The 20,267-nt window shown below is 37.4% G+C and overlaps 1 protein-coding gene across 2 annotated transcripts in view; it reads right to left on the bottom strand.

The window, feature by feature from the left end:
* The window catches only part of LOC131684838 (hrp65 protein-like), a 37,308-nt gene that overhangs the window by 5,488 nt on the left and 11,553 nt on the right, over positions 1 to 20,267 (bottom strand). The window contains exons 2-6 of one of the 2 annotated variants that reach the window (XM_058968043.1): positions 19,065 to 19,739; positions 18,815 to 19,001; positions 18,258 to 18,448; positions 18,088 to 18,192; positions 8,294 to 8,852 (exon numbers count right to left, since the gene is read on the bottom strand). In XM_058968043.1, the coding sequence (XP_058824026.1) occupies positions 8,661 to 8,852; positions 18,088 to 18,192; positions 18,258 to 18,448; positions 18,815 to 19,001; positions 19,065 to 19,739 (1,350 nt within the window). In that variant the 3' untranslated portion in view covers positions 8,294 to 8,660. Of the gene's footprint in view, positions 1 to 8,293; positions 8,853 to 18,087; positions 18,193 to 18,257; positions 18,449 to 18,814; positions 19,002 to 19,064; positions 19,740 to 20,267 lie in introns of those variants that run through there. The other variant, XR_009304687.1, reaches the window with a different exon arrangement.

Raw genomic sequence — 20,267 nt, 5'->3', positions numbered from 1 at the left:
ACTGCTCTGTGATCGACGCCAGTGATGCCGGTGGCATCCACAAAGATAAGAAGCATGCAAGATCTCGAGATGATAGTTCCTTTGTACAGCCTCGTATCGCCCCTTCAAATTCGATAACTGAATCGCAGGCTGCTTTGAAAACCACAAACAGAAGATAAAATATGATTCGTCGTTTAGGAGGATTCAGCTGATGGGCGCGCAGTACCTCGATGATGATGATAAAAATTATCCTTATTTCGGGGTAGTTGTCGATGGCTAACATGTCTGTTTTAAGTTACACAAAAAATACATCTTTCATCTGTAGAGCTAATTAATTTACGATAATGAAATGAGGCCATTCAACCAGTCCGAAAACATTTCCAAAACATCCCAATCACGCAATGAATTACTTCATACAGCCGCTTACTCTCTGCCAAGAATTGATCCACAGAATCTCCTGTTCCCATGCCATAGGCAGCGAATGCCACTCTCTAGTTATAGGCTGAACTTATTTAGCGCTCTTGAAATTTAAACACTATTTTTTAACGCTTTTTTATTTTTATTTCATAAATTGTTTTCTTTTGTTTATTTACTACATGGATATTTTGTATTTCTTTTATTCATCATTTCTATTGAATTTGATAGGATTTAATGTTGAGTATAGAATACACGACCTATAATCGGTGTTCTGGTTGTAAATCGCCCGAGAACTGACAAACGAGATAAAATTTGAATCAACCAACCCTATCCGTATCCGAATAGATGAACAAATGCGATGAACAGAGACAAGAACCGCTGTTCTAACCAACGGGAACCAACGAGCACAATGCCGTTCTACGCATATATGTTCCATATATATAACGATTCCCATAGAACATGGGACAATTATGTATATAGAGGTAGTACAGATGAATAGGGTAGAGCAGCAAATAAGGTTACATTTCATTGGGTGCTGTGTTTTGTTCCCGTCTGCAGGTTACGGAACATTAGCTGACTACGCAAACCATAGCTATTCGTAGCTGCAACGCAACTTTCTATCTCACGGTTAACATCGTCATTACATGCCAGCAGACTTTCAAGATATGTGAATTCGTTGACAACCTCGTACCGTACTTCATTTTTTACCTCGGAATCAACACCGTTACACCGCTCTCTAGCAGTTAGCATGTACTTTGAGTTTAAAATCAGTCAGATTCTCGCAGCCTCTTTCAAGACACAAATACATCCTCCAGTGCTCTACGACACCTTTATACGCCAATGACACCTTTATACATCAGGCCTTCGTATCACACCTATGTTGAACTATAGATTAGAGCGTGCATCGCCCGGTTTCAGTCCATCTAACGTCGGCTATTTTGACGCTTAATTTTGGTCTATCCTGCTCCAGACGAATCATCTTAATTGCGTCGGAAATCCAAGTTCAAACAGCACCACAAATTGTTTCCTTTCACTGAATCATACACGGTCTTGAAGTCTACTATCAGATGCAGAATTCGAAAGTTGTATTCCCGACATTTATCCAAACTTTGTCACAGCATAAACATCTGATCTGTCGTTGCTAGTCCTTCTAAAAAACCCGCATTGGTATTCATCGATTAAGAATTCAGTTCATAAAATAGTTTACTAAACAGAACATGGGAGAGTATGTTATAGGCGGTATCGAGAACCGTTATGGCTCGATAGTCATTCAAGTTTATCTCCCTTCTTGTTGATAGGACACATGAACCGATCCAATTAGTCCAAAGGCAATTCTTCTTCCACCCAGATCGTAAAGATCAGATCACGCAGTAGGTTACTCCGTGCAGCCGCGCTCACTCTCGACATATTTGGTTATGAATCTAAAGGATTCAAATTTTTGTTAACGAATTTTGAAGACTTTTTGTGTAATCTTGACAAATAGCGCACTTTGCTACTGGACATTTTTTATGATGATAAAAGGTTAGAGTTAGAGGTTTTCTACATTCACGCACCGACTAAGCAAAAATAGTTAAATAGGTATTATCTAGACAGTTTAACATTTATTGAATGTTTTGATAACAGATGTAGAAAAGCGCTTTTCGTGGTATCATGACTGAAAGCCATTAGTGTTCCGAATTGGTCAAGAATCCTATTTGGGACAGGATCCTTAAAAATGTATGTATTATTTTCATTATAATCTGTTGTCCCATTGATGAAAGTCGACGCGTGTTACACTAATAAGTATCAAAAAAGCACATTATAAATAATAATTACGCATATTTTGCTAGAAAGGACGTCATTTTCAAATTCTTTCTCAGTTGTTTGTCTTGGAACTTGCATGGACTTGTTATTAGAAGGAATTTGGTAAACTATCATTTTCGGTCGTTAGAATATGATCATATACCTATTTTACATGTTTATTCAGATGTACTCCGAGCTAGAGAGCGAAGCACAACAGCATCAGTCTTCGGAAAGCATCAAACAATTATTGTTAGTATATTATAATTTACATGTTCAGTTAATGATGAGAATGAGTAGTTTTAAATTATGTTTGAGGAAAGATTGTAGCGAAAACAAGAAACGATTTAACCATTAGATGTTAAACCTTCATTAAATATCAGAATCATTCGAAATCACGGAAAGAACGAAAAGAATAATGTACTTCCCATAACCGCAAGTCAGTCCCATGATCTGCGATTATAAAGAGTATATTACAATTAGGAAAACAGTAAACAATTCAAGTGTGATTGTGTTAATGCGTTTGACTTTAATATTTTTGGGAAATACTCTCATTTTCATTTACATTTTACTTACGTGATTTTCAGAAACGAAAAACACTTAACTCAATCAAGTTGGTGGGAAAAGTTGTTTGAGATTTGAATTTTAGCAGAAGTTTGGCTGCTAATATCAAATTATTTTGAATAGCTTGCCAATTTTTATATATAATTGCTTAATCTAATATCTTAATCTGAGGATCAGATTTCTAACTACGCATTAACCAATGTTTGGCTTTAGGTGAGCAATACACAAAAATCGTGTCTTATTTATTTGATTAATCACACAGATAATCCCAATTTTGCTCAACTCATTCAATTTCGATGAATGTACGTGGAAATGTTTTAAGATAAATCGGACGTGAAGATTTTTTAGAATATATATCCAACCCAAAACGAACGGTTTCTTCTTATTCCACAATTCTACCAATCTACTGATTAATTTTTTGCATATAGATTGCAAATCTTCAAAATATTAATCAAGAAAAAATCTACAATCAGACGGTGTTCTTAATTAACAACCCCCCATTACGTTTATTTTAGTAACTTATGGGCCTAAAAATGTAACCAAAACATCAGGAGTCGGACTCAAGTTATAGTCGTAAAACAAAAATTTCCTTGAACAATTTATTTAAAGCCCTATATAGAAAATTTGATCAAGTAGATTTTGTTAAACCATTCGACGTTCTTACGTCACACATCAACATCAAAAATTGGAAAAAAAATAAAGGGTCATTGAACAACATGAAAAACAAACAAGATGCACAAGACATTTTCCACGATAAAAGAAATTTTCCCCGAACAAAATTCATAACTTTTCCACAGATGACACAAAAAATTTGTTTATGCTGGATATTCGCCATAAGACTACGTCTTCATTCGTATCAACAAAGACGTGAATTTTTTTTATATATTTCTATTCGAATACACAAGCTTAAATTCCCACACATTCAACCCTTCCTTTGGACATTAAATTTCATACTGAAAAACTGTAACATTCACACACGACCAGACACATTCAAATACACAACCAATTCACACATGCACAGAAATTCTGTCCAAGCACATGATGCCGTTTCAGTTCAACGATGCAGTAAAACAACCTGAAAAATAAACTGTTACATTAGTAGAAGATTATCATTTCGAAAGTAAGATAAAATCGCCCAAAATTCTGTGCATTCTATTATTAATTGGCTAATATGCATATTGTAATACACATAATACTTCCACTCTCCGCATAATTGTCCCATGGGATAATTATGCTTTTAGCGGCGGTATATTCAATGACATATCTTGTTTAACGTATGCAATGGATTATAGAACTTATGTGAGAGAGGGAGGCGACGCGTAAGCACGGGCACAGAATTGAGAGCTTACCTTTCGGTGTTAGATCAGGACTAATTACTATCGTTAATTTTATCTAACTTGAGCAAATAGGGTTGATTAATCCCCAGCTATTGTTTAAACTACAGCTGATTGAACACTAGGTTTTAAAATGTGTTGTATTGTCAGTTTACCTCCTGCATATTATATTTATTTTTTGTCATATCACTTTCTGGGGTCTGGTTAAACCGAACCTAGTTAAACTATTGAAATTGAACTACTAAGTTTACTATAAGACAATGTTGAATTTTAGATGAAAAATTTATGCCTATCCAACATATTTTTTACTAAAAATTTAGCATTGTTTCTTCCTGGATTTGCTCAGATTTCAATCAAAACACAAATGCGACAAAGTTCAAAATTTTCGCAAACTGATTTGGTTGCAATCCCTTTGATATTACACTTTAAACAAGAAATTTGGAGATTCCTATCGGTATGGCTTGCTGTAGGATTATGCTACAAATACTAAAATAGAACTAGTACGTGTCTATCTTCCTCATCAAGGGCATGTCCATCTTTCTCGTAGCGGATAGTTATTGGTTTACACAAAATAATTCGTTAACAGACAATTTAGATTCTAAACCACAAATGTCACTGTTAACAATAAGACCTGTACATTAGAAATGTAGATTCGAATTAGGATTTATTATTCTAAACGACGCAATTTCAAATCAAACCCTGTTTATCAATTACTGCCGCTATACGCATAATGCGTATAGCGGCAGTTTAGATGCTTGCGGAACGCCACTCTGCCATTCCAGGAAAATTTACCTCCCCGGTTAACCCTAGAATGCACAATGTAGTATTAAAACAACATTGTGAGATTATTCTCAAATGCATCACAGTCGTATTGAAGCTGAGACAATTTGAATTTTCGCAAAATTTAAAAAAAAATCTTTTTCAGCTAGGAATCGTTTGTGTCATTCGAACCAGAATTCAGAACTGCTTTCCAGATGGATTTTCCTGGTTCCCTTTTGATCGTTCCGTTCTGTCATTCTTTTCACTCTTATTAGAATTCGAACATGACTCTTCCGAATACATCTTTTGATTCATTACGGAAGCGATTTAAGGGGGTGGCCGGGTGTAGGGAGCTAAAAGTAATGATCGGTTATTTTTTGAAACCGATAAAAAATACTCAACCTTCGTAAAATTTTGAAACGGTTGCGACACCATAAGTTACTAAGCAACTTTACCCTTGTCCAGACATGCTGCAGACTCAGGTGATTCGCCTTTAATGCCAAAATATCCTGACATCTGCGGTAGAAGACAAAAGATTAGTCGGTAAAAGCATGCTCATATGACCCTATTCCACGCTTTTCTAAACTTTTTTTCTTAAACTCCTTGCTCTTACTTGAGTAGCTCTTAATAAGGAAAAATATTTGACACCTTCCAGTCCCTTGCTAATTAAATGTCAACATAAAAAAGGAAAACTTGACTCACTCTTAGTCGTTAATAAAAAAGAAAAAAAAAGTTAAAAAGAAATGTTTCATATCTTGTTTCGCTTATATCTAAAGCAAATAAAATCATAAAACTGCAACAGTTATTTTCGGGATAAATTAATGAATTTAACGTACTTTAGAAAACATTAAAAATGTTCAGACGGTGGTTAGCTATTTTCATCCGCGTCCCTTATCACCTATTTTTATTAGGTCATTCATCAACAGTGCTATCAGTACAGTATGTAATTTGAAATGTTTAATTTGATGGCATAGTAAGAGAAAACGCATTCACCGGGCGATGCCAATCGAACCAACATTTATTTGGACTGAGCAAACTAATATCTATGCTTGTTTGGTGTTTATTTGACCACCTAGGGAACTAATCCACAGGGCATGAACTGTGAATGGAGAAAACGCATGGTTTTGTCTGAGCGGAATGATGATTTAATCATGTATGAGGATTGGGAATTGACAATTCGCGACTAAAATACGAAAACCAGTGATCAATTTCCTTCAGTCATAATCCGCACGAAAAACGAATATTTCATTTTCATGTCCATTATTTTACTTTTAGTTCATTAAATCATGTTCATGTTTTTTTTTCTTATTGTATTGAGTTTTTTTATATACTGTTGAGTATTACATGCACTAATATAAGTAACTAGCTAATACCCATCGCGCATTGCTGCGATATTCAACGAAATAGAAGGAAAACACAATTTGTTCCAAAGTGCCATCTGGCAAGCAGGTAATCCCTAACCAATATCACACAAACACGCCCCATAACAAATACCTACTATGTATATTTTTTTACGGAAATCGGTTAAGCCGTTTGGGAGTCTATAAATCATATACATAAAAACTTTGACTTTTATATAGATAGATTGTCATGTAAACCATACATCATGGCCTTGATTTTTGTGTTAAAAGGTGACAAAACCAGGTGTTCCTTCTTTATTTCTTGCATCTGCTGAATTTTCTGGCTTTGACATATTGTTGTTTTAAATTAGTAAATTAGTTTTCCCTGCTTCCATGTCGCAAGAAGCGACAAAAACGGGAATCGCTATATTTTAAATTAGTAGATTAAATCTGATCATTATTGTCTATTCGTGACAAACCTACTTGCTTCAGTTTCTACTGGTTAAGATAACAATAAAACACGCGCGCGTTGTTCGTATGTCCGTCATACAAAGTAACGTTTTCAGTAAAATAATGCTTATCTTGTACAGCTCATTTTTTCATATCCCTGTCGCGAAAACAATTTGTTTTCCACACTCATTTTTCCCTATTCGAAATTTTTTGTTGCTCTTCCTTGTCTTCGGTAAACATAATATTTGAGTAAAGTATAATTCTCGACAAACATATGATTACGGTGAAAAAGCCAACTGTCAAAATTATCTTTAAAGGGAAATTTCGGACAAACCGTTACTGGTCGAAAACCGTTCACTGCACTAAATGCAAGAGAAAACTTTCCACTTTTGTTTACTACCAACATCTGTGATCGGCGAGTGATCGTTTTTCCGGAATTTTCAATCAAAGTGAATTTTGAAAGTTGACTTTTACACCGAATCCTAAAATCTTGAATAGCACGCGAACTAGAGCACAATGTTTTGAATCCTTATCTCTGCTTACAATATTCCTTCTCCCGCGACACTTGTGGAGTGCGCAGTAGTATATACGGCCTCTAGCAAAAGCAAGTGACGGACTAACATTCCTTTCCTTTCCTGCTGCGATCTATGATCAGGCCTGAACGGTGCCGATGTTGATAAGTAAACAACTTGTGGTTACCAGGAGTTGTACATTGAAGGTTGATTTCTTCCCAGGCATTATCAGCTATTGATTAACTGTGCAATTTCAACTAACCCTGATCAATAACGGAGTAGCAACCAGAGTTGGTCACACAAGCTCAACCTTTAGAAAATATAAAAAAATAGCTGTTCAATAATGACTCTGGTTCGTTTGCAAGTAAATTTGATTCTGATGAAAATGATCTTGATTTGTCTTAGTCAATAACCTTTTTCTCGCCAGATAGAACAAATCGGAAATTGTGGGAAAACCGCGAACACCAAATTAACAAGTCATTCCCCACTACCACGTTTGACCTGTTTGCTTGGCACTCAATTTCTACGAAATATTTTGGATTTAGATTCTGGAATTCGTATGAGTTATTCTTAGGCGGTTTATCTATTGATTTAGCAGTAACGGGTAAAACGGGCCACCCCCTTAAGCGAAAGCCATTTTCGGCTCATAATTTCTGAGAAAAATGCGTAAATACAAGCTCCTGAAGCTTTTCGTATTTTGCACTCTAATATTAATATTCAAATATGATCATTTGAATCCTTCCTGAGACACGTTTTTTTTAAATTAGGCAAGCCAAATATTACTTACGAGCTATTGTAGGTAAAAATATTAAATTGGGTTCTTCTCCCTTGCTGAACGTAGTACATTAATTTCTTATTTATCAATGTTTTCCCATACGCTCCCCCTATTCATGTATGCAGAAGTGACGTAAACGCCACTTTGGACTAATTTTACTTTTCTATGCAACAATTTGCATCTTTTAGTGAAAGCGACTTTTAATAAAAATAACCCCTTTAAACGCGAAAAACAACGCGACAGGGTCCTGCTTTTGCCAGAATTACGAAATACCAAAATTGGTTTCCCGAGAAATGTTCTCAGTGACGTTTACGTCACATTTGCATAAAAGTGCAGCCCCTGTTGATGAATGTCGGAGTATAAAATCGCTGAACGCAATCAGAATTATTGTTTGTAATGAATATCATTTATATTGTTATTACACAGTGATTTCTTACGTTGCAATCTTACATGGTAGTCTCAATCTAGGAATAAAAAATATTTTTTGACGTCTTTAAATAGTACTGCAAATACGTTGGGTGGATAAGTGTACTCCAACCAGACCAAGAACAATATGTTGTCCTCTGAACATAAACTCCAACTTATTCTCCTAATTTCACCCGCAAATGATGTGACATCGCGGCGTGCGCATTCACTATAGCGAATGCATTTGCGGTTTTCTAGATGCAGATCCATTATCAAAACTGTCCAATAAATTATGGATATTTAAAAGCGAATTTGAAATTCTTGTTGGGCGTGCGCATATCTCAATTTAAAACCGTCTTCTTTTGCTCTGGAAGTCATCATTATTGCGACGATCATTGTTGTTGTTCATCCAGTTGCGATTATTGTTACCGCCGAAAGCATTACGCTGTTGCCCGCCTCCGCCGCCTTGCTGCTGGCCGCCATCATCGTTGTTAAAGCGCGACTGTCTATTTTGACCATGATCATAATCACGAATCTCCTAGTGGAATTACAGTTTGAATTGGGTAAACGAATATAACGATTAAAGTTTGTCAGGGAGTATGTATTTGGGAGAGGCGCGCAATCATTGAATCGCTTGATGCTTCGAGACAACAATCGCGGCATGTATACTGGGTAAAGTTAGAGTGGCGAGAAGAAAGATATCACTGTCGAAAAACGGCACGAGATTATTCAAGACAGGATCAACCATTTTTAAGACAGTGAACGTGAACGGGTACAAGTTCCGATTCCAAGGTATACAGCTGACCAAGTATGTGTTCGTAAGAAGACTGTATATGTAGATTTCTTGTCATTTATGATCGACAAATACGCACAGAGAATAAAACGGCACGATGATATCGCTTCAATCTGAATATGTCATACAAGCATGTTACGAGAAAAGAAGAATCCGTAGCTAAATTAATGGAGTTTAAAATCAATGCATTCGAACATTGATTCATTGGTTCACCCATATTATAGCTACTTTTAGCACATAACTTCATAGAATTAATTATTGACGCCCTACGCGCGTCAGTCGACTCGATTGCAAATTTCGTGATCTTGCTTAAAACAGATGAAACAATCCCTTTAGAGAATTTTGATATGTTTCAACAGACTACCATCGATTCTTAGCATATAGGACAATACAAATAAAATTACGAATGCCAAAATTACATCGTTTCGATATCAGCAGTAGAATTATTTAGAAAGTAATGTTTTTAATTATTTAGAAAGTAATGTTTATAACATTCAAAATTCGGTTTGGATAATAGTCAATGATCAAACTCCAAATATTTAAGAACATGTTAGTTCGAGTTTTTGATATTTAGCCGCATCATATATTCGTTTTCGATCAATCAATTCGAAAATTCGAATCGCGCTTCCATTTCTTAATCCTGCCATTCGAGTCGATCCGCTGAACAGATGACTAAACCGCTACTTTTAGTAATAGCATAAGAAACAGAAAAAGAAACAATCTATGCACGGAATTATCAGCATTATTTTCTTTCATAATGTACAGGTTCTGTTTCAAAAACTCCAGCGATTTTTTACGACTTATTTATAAAACAATTTCTGACTCAATTTACTTTTTCAAACGTTTCGCTCTCCTAGCAGGCTCAGTGCAGAAAGACCAAATAGCGTAGAAAGCTCGTCGTAGCTTTTTACCAACTGTTTTGGGCATGCCAATTTATTCGATCAACTTGTCTATCGACATCGAAAAACTGACTCACTTTTTGGACAGAACCATCAGCATTTGAGTGACCCCATTTGGCATATTGAACGTTGGTATAATGGACATTTGGCTTAACATCTATTGGGTGCTGAAGTTACGTTGGGCATAATGAACAAATAGCATAGCTAACGGAAGCGTTGATAAAGGAGTATACTTTGATTAATACACAAACTTCGAATTATATATTTGTAAAGAAGCGAACATTACTATTCTGTACATATTGATGAATAAATATTATAAGAAAAGCGTGGTGAACCCTCTTTATCAATAACGCAATTATACATCTGTATTCTGCTGTAATACTGTGCACGTTACTCTTTATTCAAGTTATCGAATAACGGATATCTTACTTGTTAAATTAAGATCAAGTAACTCAAAGAACCCTTTTAACCCTCAAAAAGGCAAGCGGGTCTCAGAGGCCCGGCACGTTACAATTTTTTAGTTACAAAAAAATGTGTATGCAGTATAAGCTTGGGCATGGAAATATTGATAAGTAGCTTTGAAATCTATAACAAAAATAAAGAATTGTGAAATTTTCATCTATGGAGTGATGCGCAGCTATGTTTGAATTTTTTACATGCACAAAAAGGCAAGCCGGGCCTGGCAGGCCCGGTGTGCATGCAATATTTACTACGAATACCACGAGTTTTATACATTAATATTTATCTGAAAAAAAAAAACATTTTGATGAGTTCATCTTCATATTGGTAGGAATTTTTTCATGTTTTGATTGATTTTATCTTTTTACCTTTTCTTATAAGAAAAAAAAATCTTGAAAGTTTTAGCGAATTCTATACATTTCTTTAATAAGAAATGCAAAAATAGCATACGATAATGATGTGTGTCATATTTTTTTTGGGTAAATACTTTTATTTCACCCACTGTGGTCTACTTGACAATTATTTGGATATAACATAACCTAACTCTGTCGTTATTGTCTATTTTTGTTGTCTATTCTTTGTGTTATAGTTGTCGTAATTATTCAAATTGTAGGATCTAAAACAACAAAAAATTGAAATGGCTATAAGACGATATGCCCATGTTTTCAATCGTCTCAAAGAATCTAAAATAATGGAAGAAATTCGAGCAAATTCAACAGCAGACGATTCCGAAACTGATTTGCAAAGCGAGGAAGAAGATGTGAATGATATTACTTCCGACGATGAATCTGATGCAGACTCGGAAGAAAAATCTGAATATGTACACTCAGGTTTTTTTTTACGCGGGGGATACGAGCCGCGTAAATGAAAACCGCGTAAATGAAAACCGCGTAAATTTCAAAATCCGCGTAAATGAAAACCGCGTTAATTTCAAAAACCGCGTAAATGAAAACCGCGTAAATTTCAAAATCCGCGTAAATGAAAACCGCGTAAATTTCAAAATCCGCGTAAATGAAGACCACTTAAATTTAAGAATCCGCGATAAAGGGAACCTCATTGATGGATACCGCGTAAATTCCAAAATCCGCGTAAATGAAAACAGCGTAAATTTCAAAAACCGCGTAAATGATTACCGCGTAAATTTCAAAAACCGCGTAAATGAAAACCGCGTAAATTTCAAAATCCGCGTAAATGAAAACCGCGTAAATTTCAAAATCCGCGTAAAAAAACCGCGTAAAAAAATACCGCGCAAAAAAAAACCGCGTAAAAAAAACTTGAGTGTACTCCGTTTATGCATCAGAAGAAATTAATAGCAATCCAGAAACATTTATTGGTCGTGTTCAAACAAAATGGAGCTCAGAACCAATCGACAGTCGACGTGATCTTCCGAGTACTCACCTTTTGGAAAAATTGACCTTGTTACATCTATCGCCTTTTACGCTGAAATCGGGATTTGCTGCGTGTTCGTACTCATCATCCTGTAATTCCGGAACCGGAAGTCGGATCAATTAGAAATTCAACAAAGCCAATGCTGTACCTTTCATTTGATACCAAGTTTGTAAAAATCGGTAAAGAATTCGCTGAGAAATAGGTATGACATTAACTTAGCAACTTGTAAGTTCCCCGGGGCATCAAAAATCGCCATAGCTGGCCAATGTGGTCGAAGTGCCTTCGGTGGGTCATTAATAATCTAGACATGCAAAGCCAAGTAATGTTGCACATATTTTCACATATATATCAGTTTTTATGGAAATTTGCTGTGTGATTGTACTCTTCAACACGTAACTCCAGAACCGAAAGTCGGATCAATAAAAAAAAATCAATAGCGACCGATGGGAAGGCTATACCTTTCATTTGAGACTAAATTTGTACAAATCGGTCCAGCCACCTCTGGGAAAAATCGGTGAGATTGTTTGCCACACACATACATCCATACATACATACACACATACAGACATTTTACGATCTCGACGAACTGAGTCGAATGGTATAAGAGATTTGGCCCTGCGGGTCTCGGTTAAAAAGTCGAAATTTCGACCGATTGCATAACCTTTCTATATGAGTACGGCAAAAAGGAGCTTGAATTTAGACGGGCCTGAGAGGCCCGGCTTGCCCTTTAATGTTAGGATTTCAGCTTGCCGTCACAAGGGTTAATGTGCCTCTCCCCAATAAGTATTCTGTCAAAAGTCCATTATGCCAAATATCCCTATCGTCCATTATGCCATATGAGGTATACTCAGCATTTGGTGAGCGCTAGTTGTCGTCGACAGCCTTCCGATTATCTTGCAACATCTTGTGCCACTCGATACAGTGAAAACCCGTTTTTATCAGCCCTTGTGGTGTATGTTAGATTGATAAAATGGAAGCAATGACAAAACATATTGAACTATTTCTTTTAAAAAACCAATGCTGTAAAAATATTTTTCTTTAATCCGTAGACATAGCCTTATAACCATGGCTGGCTGACAAAATCGAGTCAAAAAGCTGATAAAATAGGGGGCTGATAAAAACGGGTCTTCGCTGTAGTAGTTTTGTGAGTCCCATTGCGTTCTTTCTGGAAGCTTTTCTAGATATGTTTACCCTCACAATTTTCACCTAGTCATATTTTCTGCGATTAGCGGACATTTATGCAAAATGTAATCGTTACTCAATCAGTATTCATTTTCAAAACATTCAAGATATACCATGTATGTCAGTAACATACAGAAAAGATTTCACGCGCATGGAATAATGTACAATCTTTACTTTTCATCATTGATTTCATTACATGTATTGGTTGGTTTCATTTCGACTAGGCTATGGCTACAATAGATCGTCCATCCATTTACTTATGCTGAAATTTTCATTTTTATACTAAGATTCTTACTCAGGTCTAGCTGAGTCCGAAATGATCATTGGAGAGTAACACATTTGGGATCTTGCTACCGAAGGCCAAGGCATCCGTTGCATCTCTAAATGTATAATTCTAACGATTTAGGATCATTTCGTAAAAGAAAACTATTCATATTCAGTACATACTAATGAAGCTGTGACTTTTCTTCGTAGTAACAACTTTTTTTATCGCAAGGATACAGTGATCGGTGTGAAGAGTTATAGCGCAATTAATTGTCACAATTTCAAAAAGTGACATTAATTTCATCAATCATGCATAACGTAGTTTAGAAATAGAATGCCTTGTACGTTTTGGTTCGATTTACAACCGTTACACTTAACGAGTTCAATACTTATCTAACCCGAGAAAAGAAAAGACCCCTTTAAAATCAATTCGCTTTTCTTTGTCGAATTTCACTTTTATCAGGGTTCGAAAATTTTCAAACTACCCTCGTATGTTTAGTGTGAAGAGATTGGGAGCACGTCGTTTGGCATAAGTTCATTTAGCATAAATTCATTTGGCATAATGTTCATTTGGTATAACAGCAGCCGATACATGCTTTCGTTTGGCATAATGTTCATCTGGCGATAATGGTTGACGCCTAATGTGGCTATCCCACATCGCTTTAACTTTGACGCTACCCGACTTCGCTCCACTCTGTCGGACTTGAACTAATTGATAGCGCCTATGTTTGAGTAATCCGGGCAAACGAAAAGATTACAGGTTTGCTTGCAAGGGGCCACCGCTTCCAACGGCGGATCGGCGGCCACTAAACCCGGATGGTCTCGCTTATGCAACAAAGCCAAGGGCCATGTTTGAAAGAATAATCCACCCTTATGTTTAAGTAAACCGATCAAACGAGCAGTTCAACAGTTTGCTTGCGAACTTATTTGGCATGAAGATTCGAAGAACTGTTCATGTTTGAAAGAAGAAGTCAACCCCTAACTTTGGTAAACCGGGCAAACGAATGGATCACCAGTCCACTTTCGAGGGCTATTTGGTACACAAATTTAGTGAACAGCTCATGACTGAAAGAAGGAATCAACCCTGATGTTCTGGCAAATATATACATAATTTTTTCAAATACATAAGGGAAGATTCCTTCTTTCAGACATGAGCAATTCTATGAATTTGTACACCAAATAGCCCTCGCAAGTAAACTAGTGATCCACTCGTTCGCCCGGTTTACTCAAGCTTAGGGGTTGATTCCTTATTTTAAATATGAGCAGTTCTTTGGATCTATATACCAAATAGGCCTTTTTGTCGTATACCAGAGACCAAATATCCCAAGCGGTGCAAAGTCGCTGAGGATATGCCAGGCGAGGTGCCCGCCGACCCGCCGTCGGAAGCGGCTACCCTCACAAGCAAACATGATCCACTCGTTTGCCCGGGTTACTCAAGCATAGGGGCTATCAACTAATTTAAGTCCGACGGAGCAGAGCGATGTCGGATAGCGCTATATTGAAAGCGATGTGGCGTAGCCACATTTTGCGTCAACGCCTAATATAACAGAGATTTCAATGTATATTTCAAATTATGCCAAACGACCATTATGCCAAATGAACTTATGCCAAACGACTTGCTCCCGAGAGATTTTCGCTGCATTCTCTCAGACAGCATCGGACTACGTACGGGGTTTTTTCTTTTAATACAGATTTTTGATACATAGAACAGAAGTAGTATTCACAAATATCTATTGGGTGCGACTATAAAACACGAACTCACCCAAAAAACCAAGTAAACTAAGGATAGGTATAGGGTTTACAAATACCACCTTTTTGAGAGACTTCTAACGGAAATAAAATTAGATAATGTGTTAGTCGTATCGTTGCCTTTCCTTGGATAAAATGGTTATTAGAAACGTATAAAATACAACACTTGTATCAGACATATCGTTTTAACAATTGATGCGTTATCGTCGTGCCGATCAATAATGTTTCATCATCATGGAATGATGGCTTGTTTTCTTGTTCACACATACCTACTCTTTAATGTGTTCACCAGAGGGAGGATTTGGAAGCTTGGACGCGGAGAATATATTTGCAATGATTGAGTGACAATTGATCCTGGTAAGCGACTACCGTGGTTTCCAGTAGATTCTTGTGTATGCCTGCTATTAGGCTAGTTTTAATTAGTTTGGAGAGACGTTGTTCAGCATGACACGAATGCCTTAACTGTCCAAATCAGTTGAATCAAATTCTTACGAATAACCTAAAATAACTTTAGATGCGAATAATAATTGTCCATTTAACGTGAGTCACAGAGATTATGGTGGACATTTAGAGCTATTAATACAGTGCAGCTACATTGGAGAATCGTTCTTCAGCTTCAATCTTAACCAATCCGTCCTGTGTGTAGCTAACCGCGATTTATCGACAATAATTTCGCGATGTTCCTTGAAAATGTTTATCGTTTCGGAAAATAACACCATGCACAATGTAATTTGAGATGGGCGTGTATGGGTATTTTCGTACTCGGACCCGAACAATATTTTTGCAAGTTTACCCGAACCGCACCCGGACTAAAAAATAAATAAATAAACCCATACCCCCCGCATTAAAAATCTTAAAACCCGTAAACAACCCGATCCAGAAAGAGTAGGGGAGTCCGGTGCTAGTTGGCGGCTAGTTTTAACACTTTGAATCAGTGTTTAATTTTTTATTTCTTCGTCTTCTGTAGATCTTACACTATCGAAACATACAATCATTCATGTAATAGATTAAAGCTCACTGTAAATAACACAAAATCATTAAAATTAAGAGAATTCACTTATTACTTTCGAAAACCAGTATCGCTCACAGGTCATACAAAACAAAATGTAATGCAACATAAACACATTGGAGAATGTATTGCACATTACGAGTGATAGTGCCATATGTTTAATACAAACGGAAAAAGGGGGACTCTACAACCTTACCCCTTCCGCCAACTAGCCCCGGGCACTCCGAATATTAGTTTAGCTTTCGGCATACACCTTTTTTATTTGTGTGAACCAAGGATAGATATACCACAGTTCTAGATTCCCTTCGGCGTCATCATCATATGATGCGGGAAACGCCGAAATTATCAATAATTACAATGTAGTTTGTGAGATGCGAAGAAATAGCCTTTCCCAAAACTATTTTATCGTATCTATGATGCTATATGAGACTTGTTGTAGTAAATGATCAATAAGATCATTTCACATGCTGCAAAATTTTCCAAATTATTGACTCCCAGTCCAAAATCTATGAATAGCCCGTAAACTCGATACACTCTCACGTCTCACCTATGGGACGAAGTGTTATATGTGCAAATGAGAAAATTATGGTTATTTAAAAAAAAGACAGCGAGGCCCGTACCCGGAACAAATATTTTTTGAGGTAGGGGAAAGTGAGGCAATATCGCCATGTGGGGCGAGTTGAGCACCCCCGTTTTCCAAAAATCTATGAACAATTTTCAATTTTTTTTGTTTGCACGAATGCTCCGTCAATCACCATTAGATGATGTAATACTTCAATTGCGACAAAAAACAAACAGCACAACGCCAAAGGAAGTTATGTTAAGGGTGAACAGAGAATGGTGCAAAAATCGAAAACGAAAAAACATTTTTTTTCTACGCTGTGTACTAGATCTTCATGAAAACCAATCAGCACTACTCAGTACTAATAATCTATATAAGCTGATTGAACTGACGGTGAAGAAAAAACTGCTTTTTCCGTTTTCGATTTTCGTACTATTCTATGTTCCTCCTTAAACGATTTGCGTCTTGCAACAGCTGTTGCCATAAGACACTAGGCGGATTAAAATAGGTCTTATCATTATTTAGTGAGGCTACTGAAAGCGTCAAAGCAACCCCCATTCATTCAATGAAGATTCCATTCGCTTCCGATTATTGCAAGAGAACGTGCAAACTGGAATCAATGAAATCAAATTTGAGAACATTGTTCATTATAGTGAAATTAATATATTTGTACAATATTCAATCAAATAGGTCACGGATTTTTAAATGAATACTTACTCCGTTCAGCACGACTCGTATCAGGTAAATTTTCTGTAGTACAAAAAAGAGTTTGGATCTTTTGTAATTCTGCTTAATGATGACACAGAACCCTCCCTAATCGACCACCCAACGAGCAGGGATTATACAATTGCCCTTCTTGCCTCGGTAATCCTAGAGTCTGGTATTCTTTAGAAGCCCATCTATCAAAAAATACCAAAGGGGTTTAATTTATCCCCCTTTGACCAAATGATTTGTTAGGAGCAGTAGCGACAAAGCAAAAAATATACACATCTCATAATTAATACAGAACTGTAGAAAACTCAAAATCAATCCTTTCTTCGATTGGGCGTAACCAGATAAGATGAATATGTCGCTTACACAGTAAAAATTGTCAATCGTTGCAAACATAGTCCTTCGCAAAACGGAAATCAGTGCATTATCGGTGCAGTAGAGAACAATAGTTCGAAGCCACTGTGTTCAGTGCGCGCGATACTTAGAAGATAACAACTAGAGGCTGTTAATTGAAACAACGTAAAATAACTGGTTAAGCGACATCAGTTGAGAGTTAACGATTAACTGTCTCAAATCAAGAATCTTCGACTGTACAGAGTCTGGAAAGTAACACATTCAGGAAAAGAACCAGTTGTGTAACGTTGTATTCTGCGATCCGAGTTGGATTAGTCTCTCAAATTGGTTTATTAGAAAACAGCATTTCTTTCTTCGTTTGCCGCTGTATGCGTATCCAAAAGGAGTAAAAGATCGACTTACCATTCCGCCAAAGTTACCAGCATTACCGCCACCTCCACCGCCCATGAGATCGAATGGTCGGCGATTGTTATCGGCATTATCCATACCACCGCCGAGTTGTTGATTCTGAAACGAATATTTTTTTGGTTTTTTCTTCTCTTGCTTCGAGTTGTTAAATCCAACAAGCATACCTGCATAAAGACATTATTCTCCTGTTGACGCCGATGCAACTCATCATCGGTACGTTTGATGCGGTTCTGCATTTCTTCAACGTCAAGTTTCATCTGCAGATCGTTACGTGTCTTGGCTTCCGTGGCCTGGCGTTCCTTCATTTCCCATTCGGCTTTTTGGCGGTCGCGATCCTGCTCACGCATACGAAGTTCTACACAAAGAAAACAAAAACCATTACCGACAGTTCTGGTAGTCTAGAACGTAAAACATAGGTATGATCAACACTTCCAAGACGAATCGAACCAAACAGCCGGACCGGGGGTTCGTTTTAAGAACTTGACAGAAACAAACGGGCGAATGGCTTGCTTTTGGTATAAAACTGTCAGACTTTTAATCGATCACAATTATGGTGTCGTACGAACTTAACATTAGTAAACAATTAATTAGTTTCTAGAGTGAGGACAAACATAAGACACATGTGTAAAATTTCCAAGGAACAAACGAACCCCGGGTGATTATGGCCTAATCAAACCAGAGCTGAACACACGTTAATAAAATAAACGCAATTTCAACATACGTTCTCGCAGCTGCTCGGTCTCATGCTCGTAGCGAGCGAACTCCATTTGGGCTTCAAGCTTTTCCTCCTCCATGATCATCTCGCGCTTTAGAGCTTCGGCCTTCTGCTTGTACAGCTCATGCATGTGCTTCCAACGCTGACCGTATTCGTGTTCGAAAGATCCTACTTCAGCGAAACGCGGCCCAACCTGTTGATAAATTTAACCAGAGTAAGCTCAACCAGTATCTGCAGAGCCGCAAAGTTCACTTACCTGGCGGGACTTCAGGAACTCCGGGAATTTCTTGTTCAGCGATTTCTCCGGTAAACCATCGGTGTCATCCTGGTAAGTGTAGGGTTCAACAATACACGGCCGCAGAGAAGAGGTTATGAAGTAGCACTTCTCAGTGCAGTAACGCAAGGCGGACATAGCGCCTGGTTTATTCTTGAACTCGACAATACCTTCACCAGTAGATTTACCACGCTCATCGATCTGAACGGAGGCACGCTCCAGCGGTCCGAATACTTCAAAGGCTTTGTACAGCAACTCATTGCTGACAAACGGTGTCAAATTTCTTACGCGAAGTGCGGTCGCATTTGGGGCGAAGCGTACTCTTAAAATACGATTCTTGCGCGATGTTCCGTCTAGTTCTCTCTTGGCTTTTTCCGCGTTCGAGAAGTAGTCTACGCGCACAAAGGCGTAATTTTTATCTTTGTTCATGAACAACTCGCTAATGTCACCGTACGGTTTGAACAACTCAACTAGCTCCTCCTCGGTTACATCATTTGTCAGGTTACCAATGTACAGCCGGTTCCTACCGGAAAATTTAACTGTCTCATTTTCAATTGGTGGAATATCCAGCAACGGTCCCTGCAGCATGCGCAGCTTTTCGTTGATAAAGTACTGCTCGCCCGGGCCCATGCGGCGCCGATCAAAGTTTTGATCGCCCTAGAATACATATTTGGGTTAGATATTTGGAAAGAACATATGTTTCAATACAGCTTGCGATTAATTTTCACTGTTGTCGAAGAGTGTACTAGTTTTACTTGCCCAGATAAAATAGGGCGGCACAGTTGGTGCACTCCACGAATTCCGTGCACATTAACCGATATTTTTTGTTCAATGGTAAATCGGGTGAGTGAAATAAAAATCTTTATTTATCCGTGCTTAGCTCCGATGCAAATAGCGCGATTAGTCAGTCAAAATATGTACCGTCGCGTCCAACGCTATAAATAAAAAATATTTGCCACCGTCTAATGAAGTTGCGCCACTTTCCTTCCCGTGCTTATGCCAAATGACTATTATGCCAAACGACTGTATGCCAAACGGGCTTATGTCAAATGGCCTGACACCGGTTATTTAATAATGATGTTTCACTACAAATAAACGTAGTGGAATTAAATGGTAAAACCTGTTGTAAGTGATAAACGCATTCCTCTAAGACCTCCGTTCGCGTGTATGTTGTGAAACATGGAT

The sequence above is a fragment of the Topomyia yanbarensis genome, chromosome 2 (genome assembly GCF_030247195.1).
Source record: "Topomyia yanbarensis strain Yona2022 chromosome 2, ASM3024719v1, whole genome shotgun sequence".
Classification (NCBI taxonomy): Eukaryota; Metazoa; Arthropoda; class Insecta; order Diptera; family Culicidae; genus Topomyia; species Topomyia yanbarensis.
The sequence above is the reverse complement of the archived record's forward strand: the minus strand, read 5'-3'. Positions and strand labels throughout refer to the sequence as shown.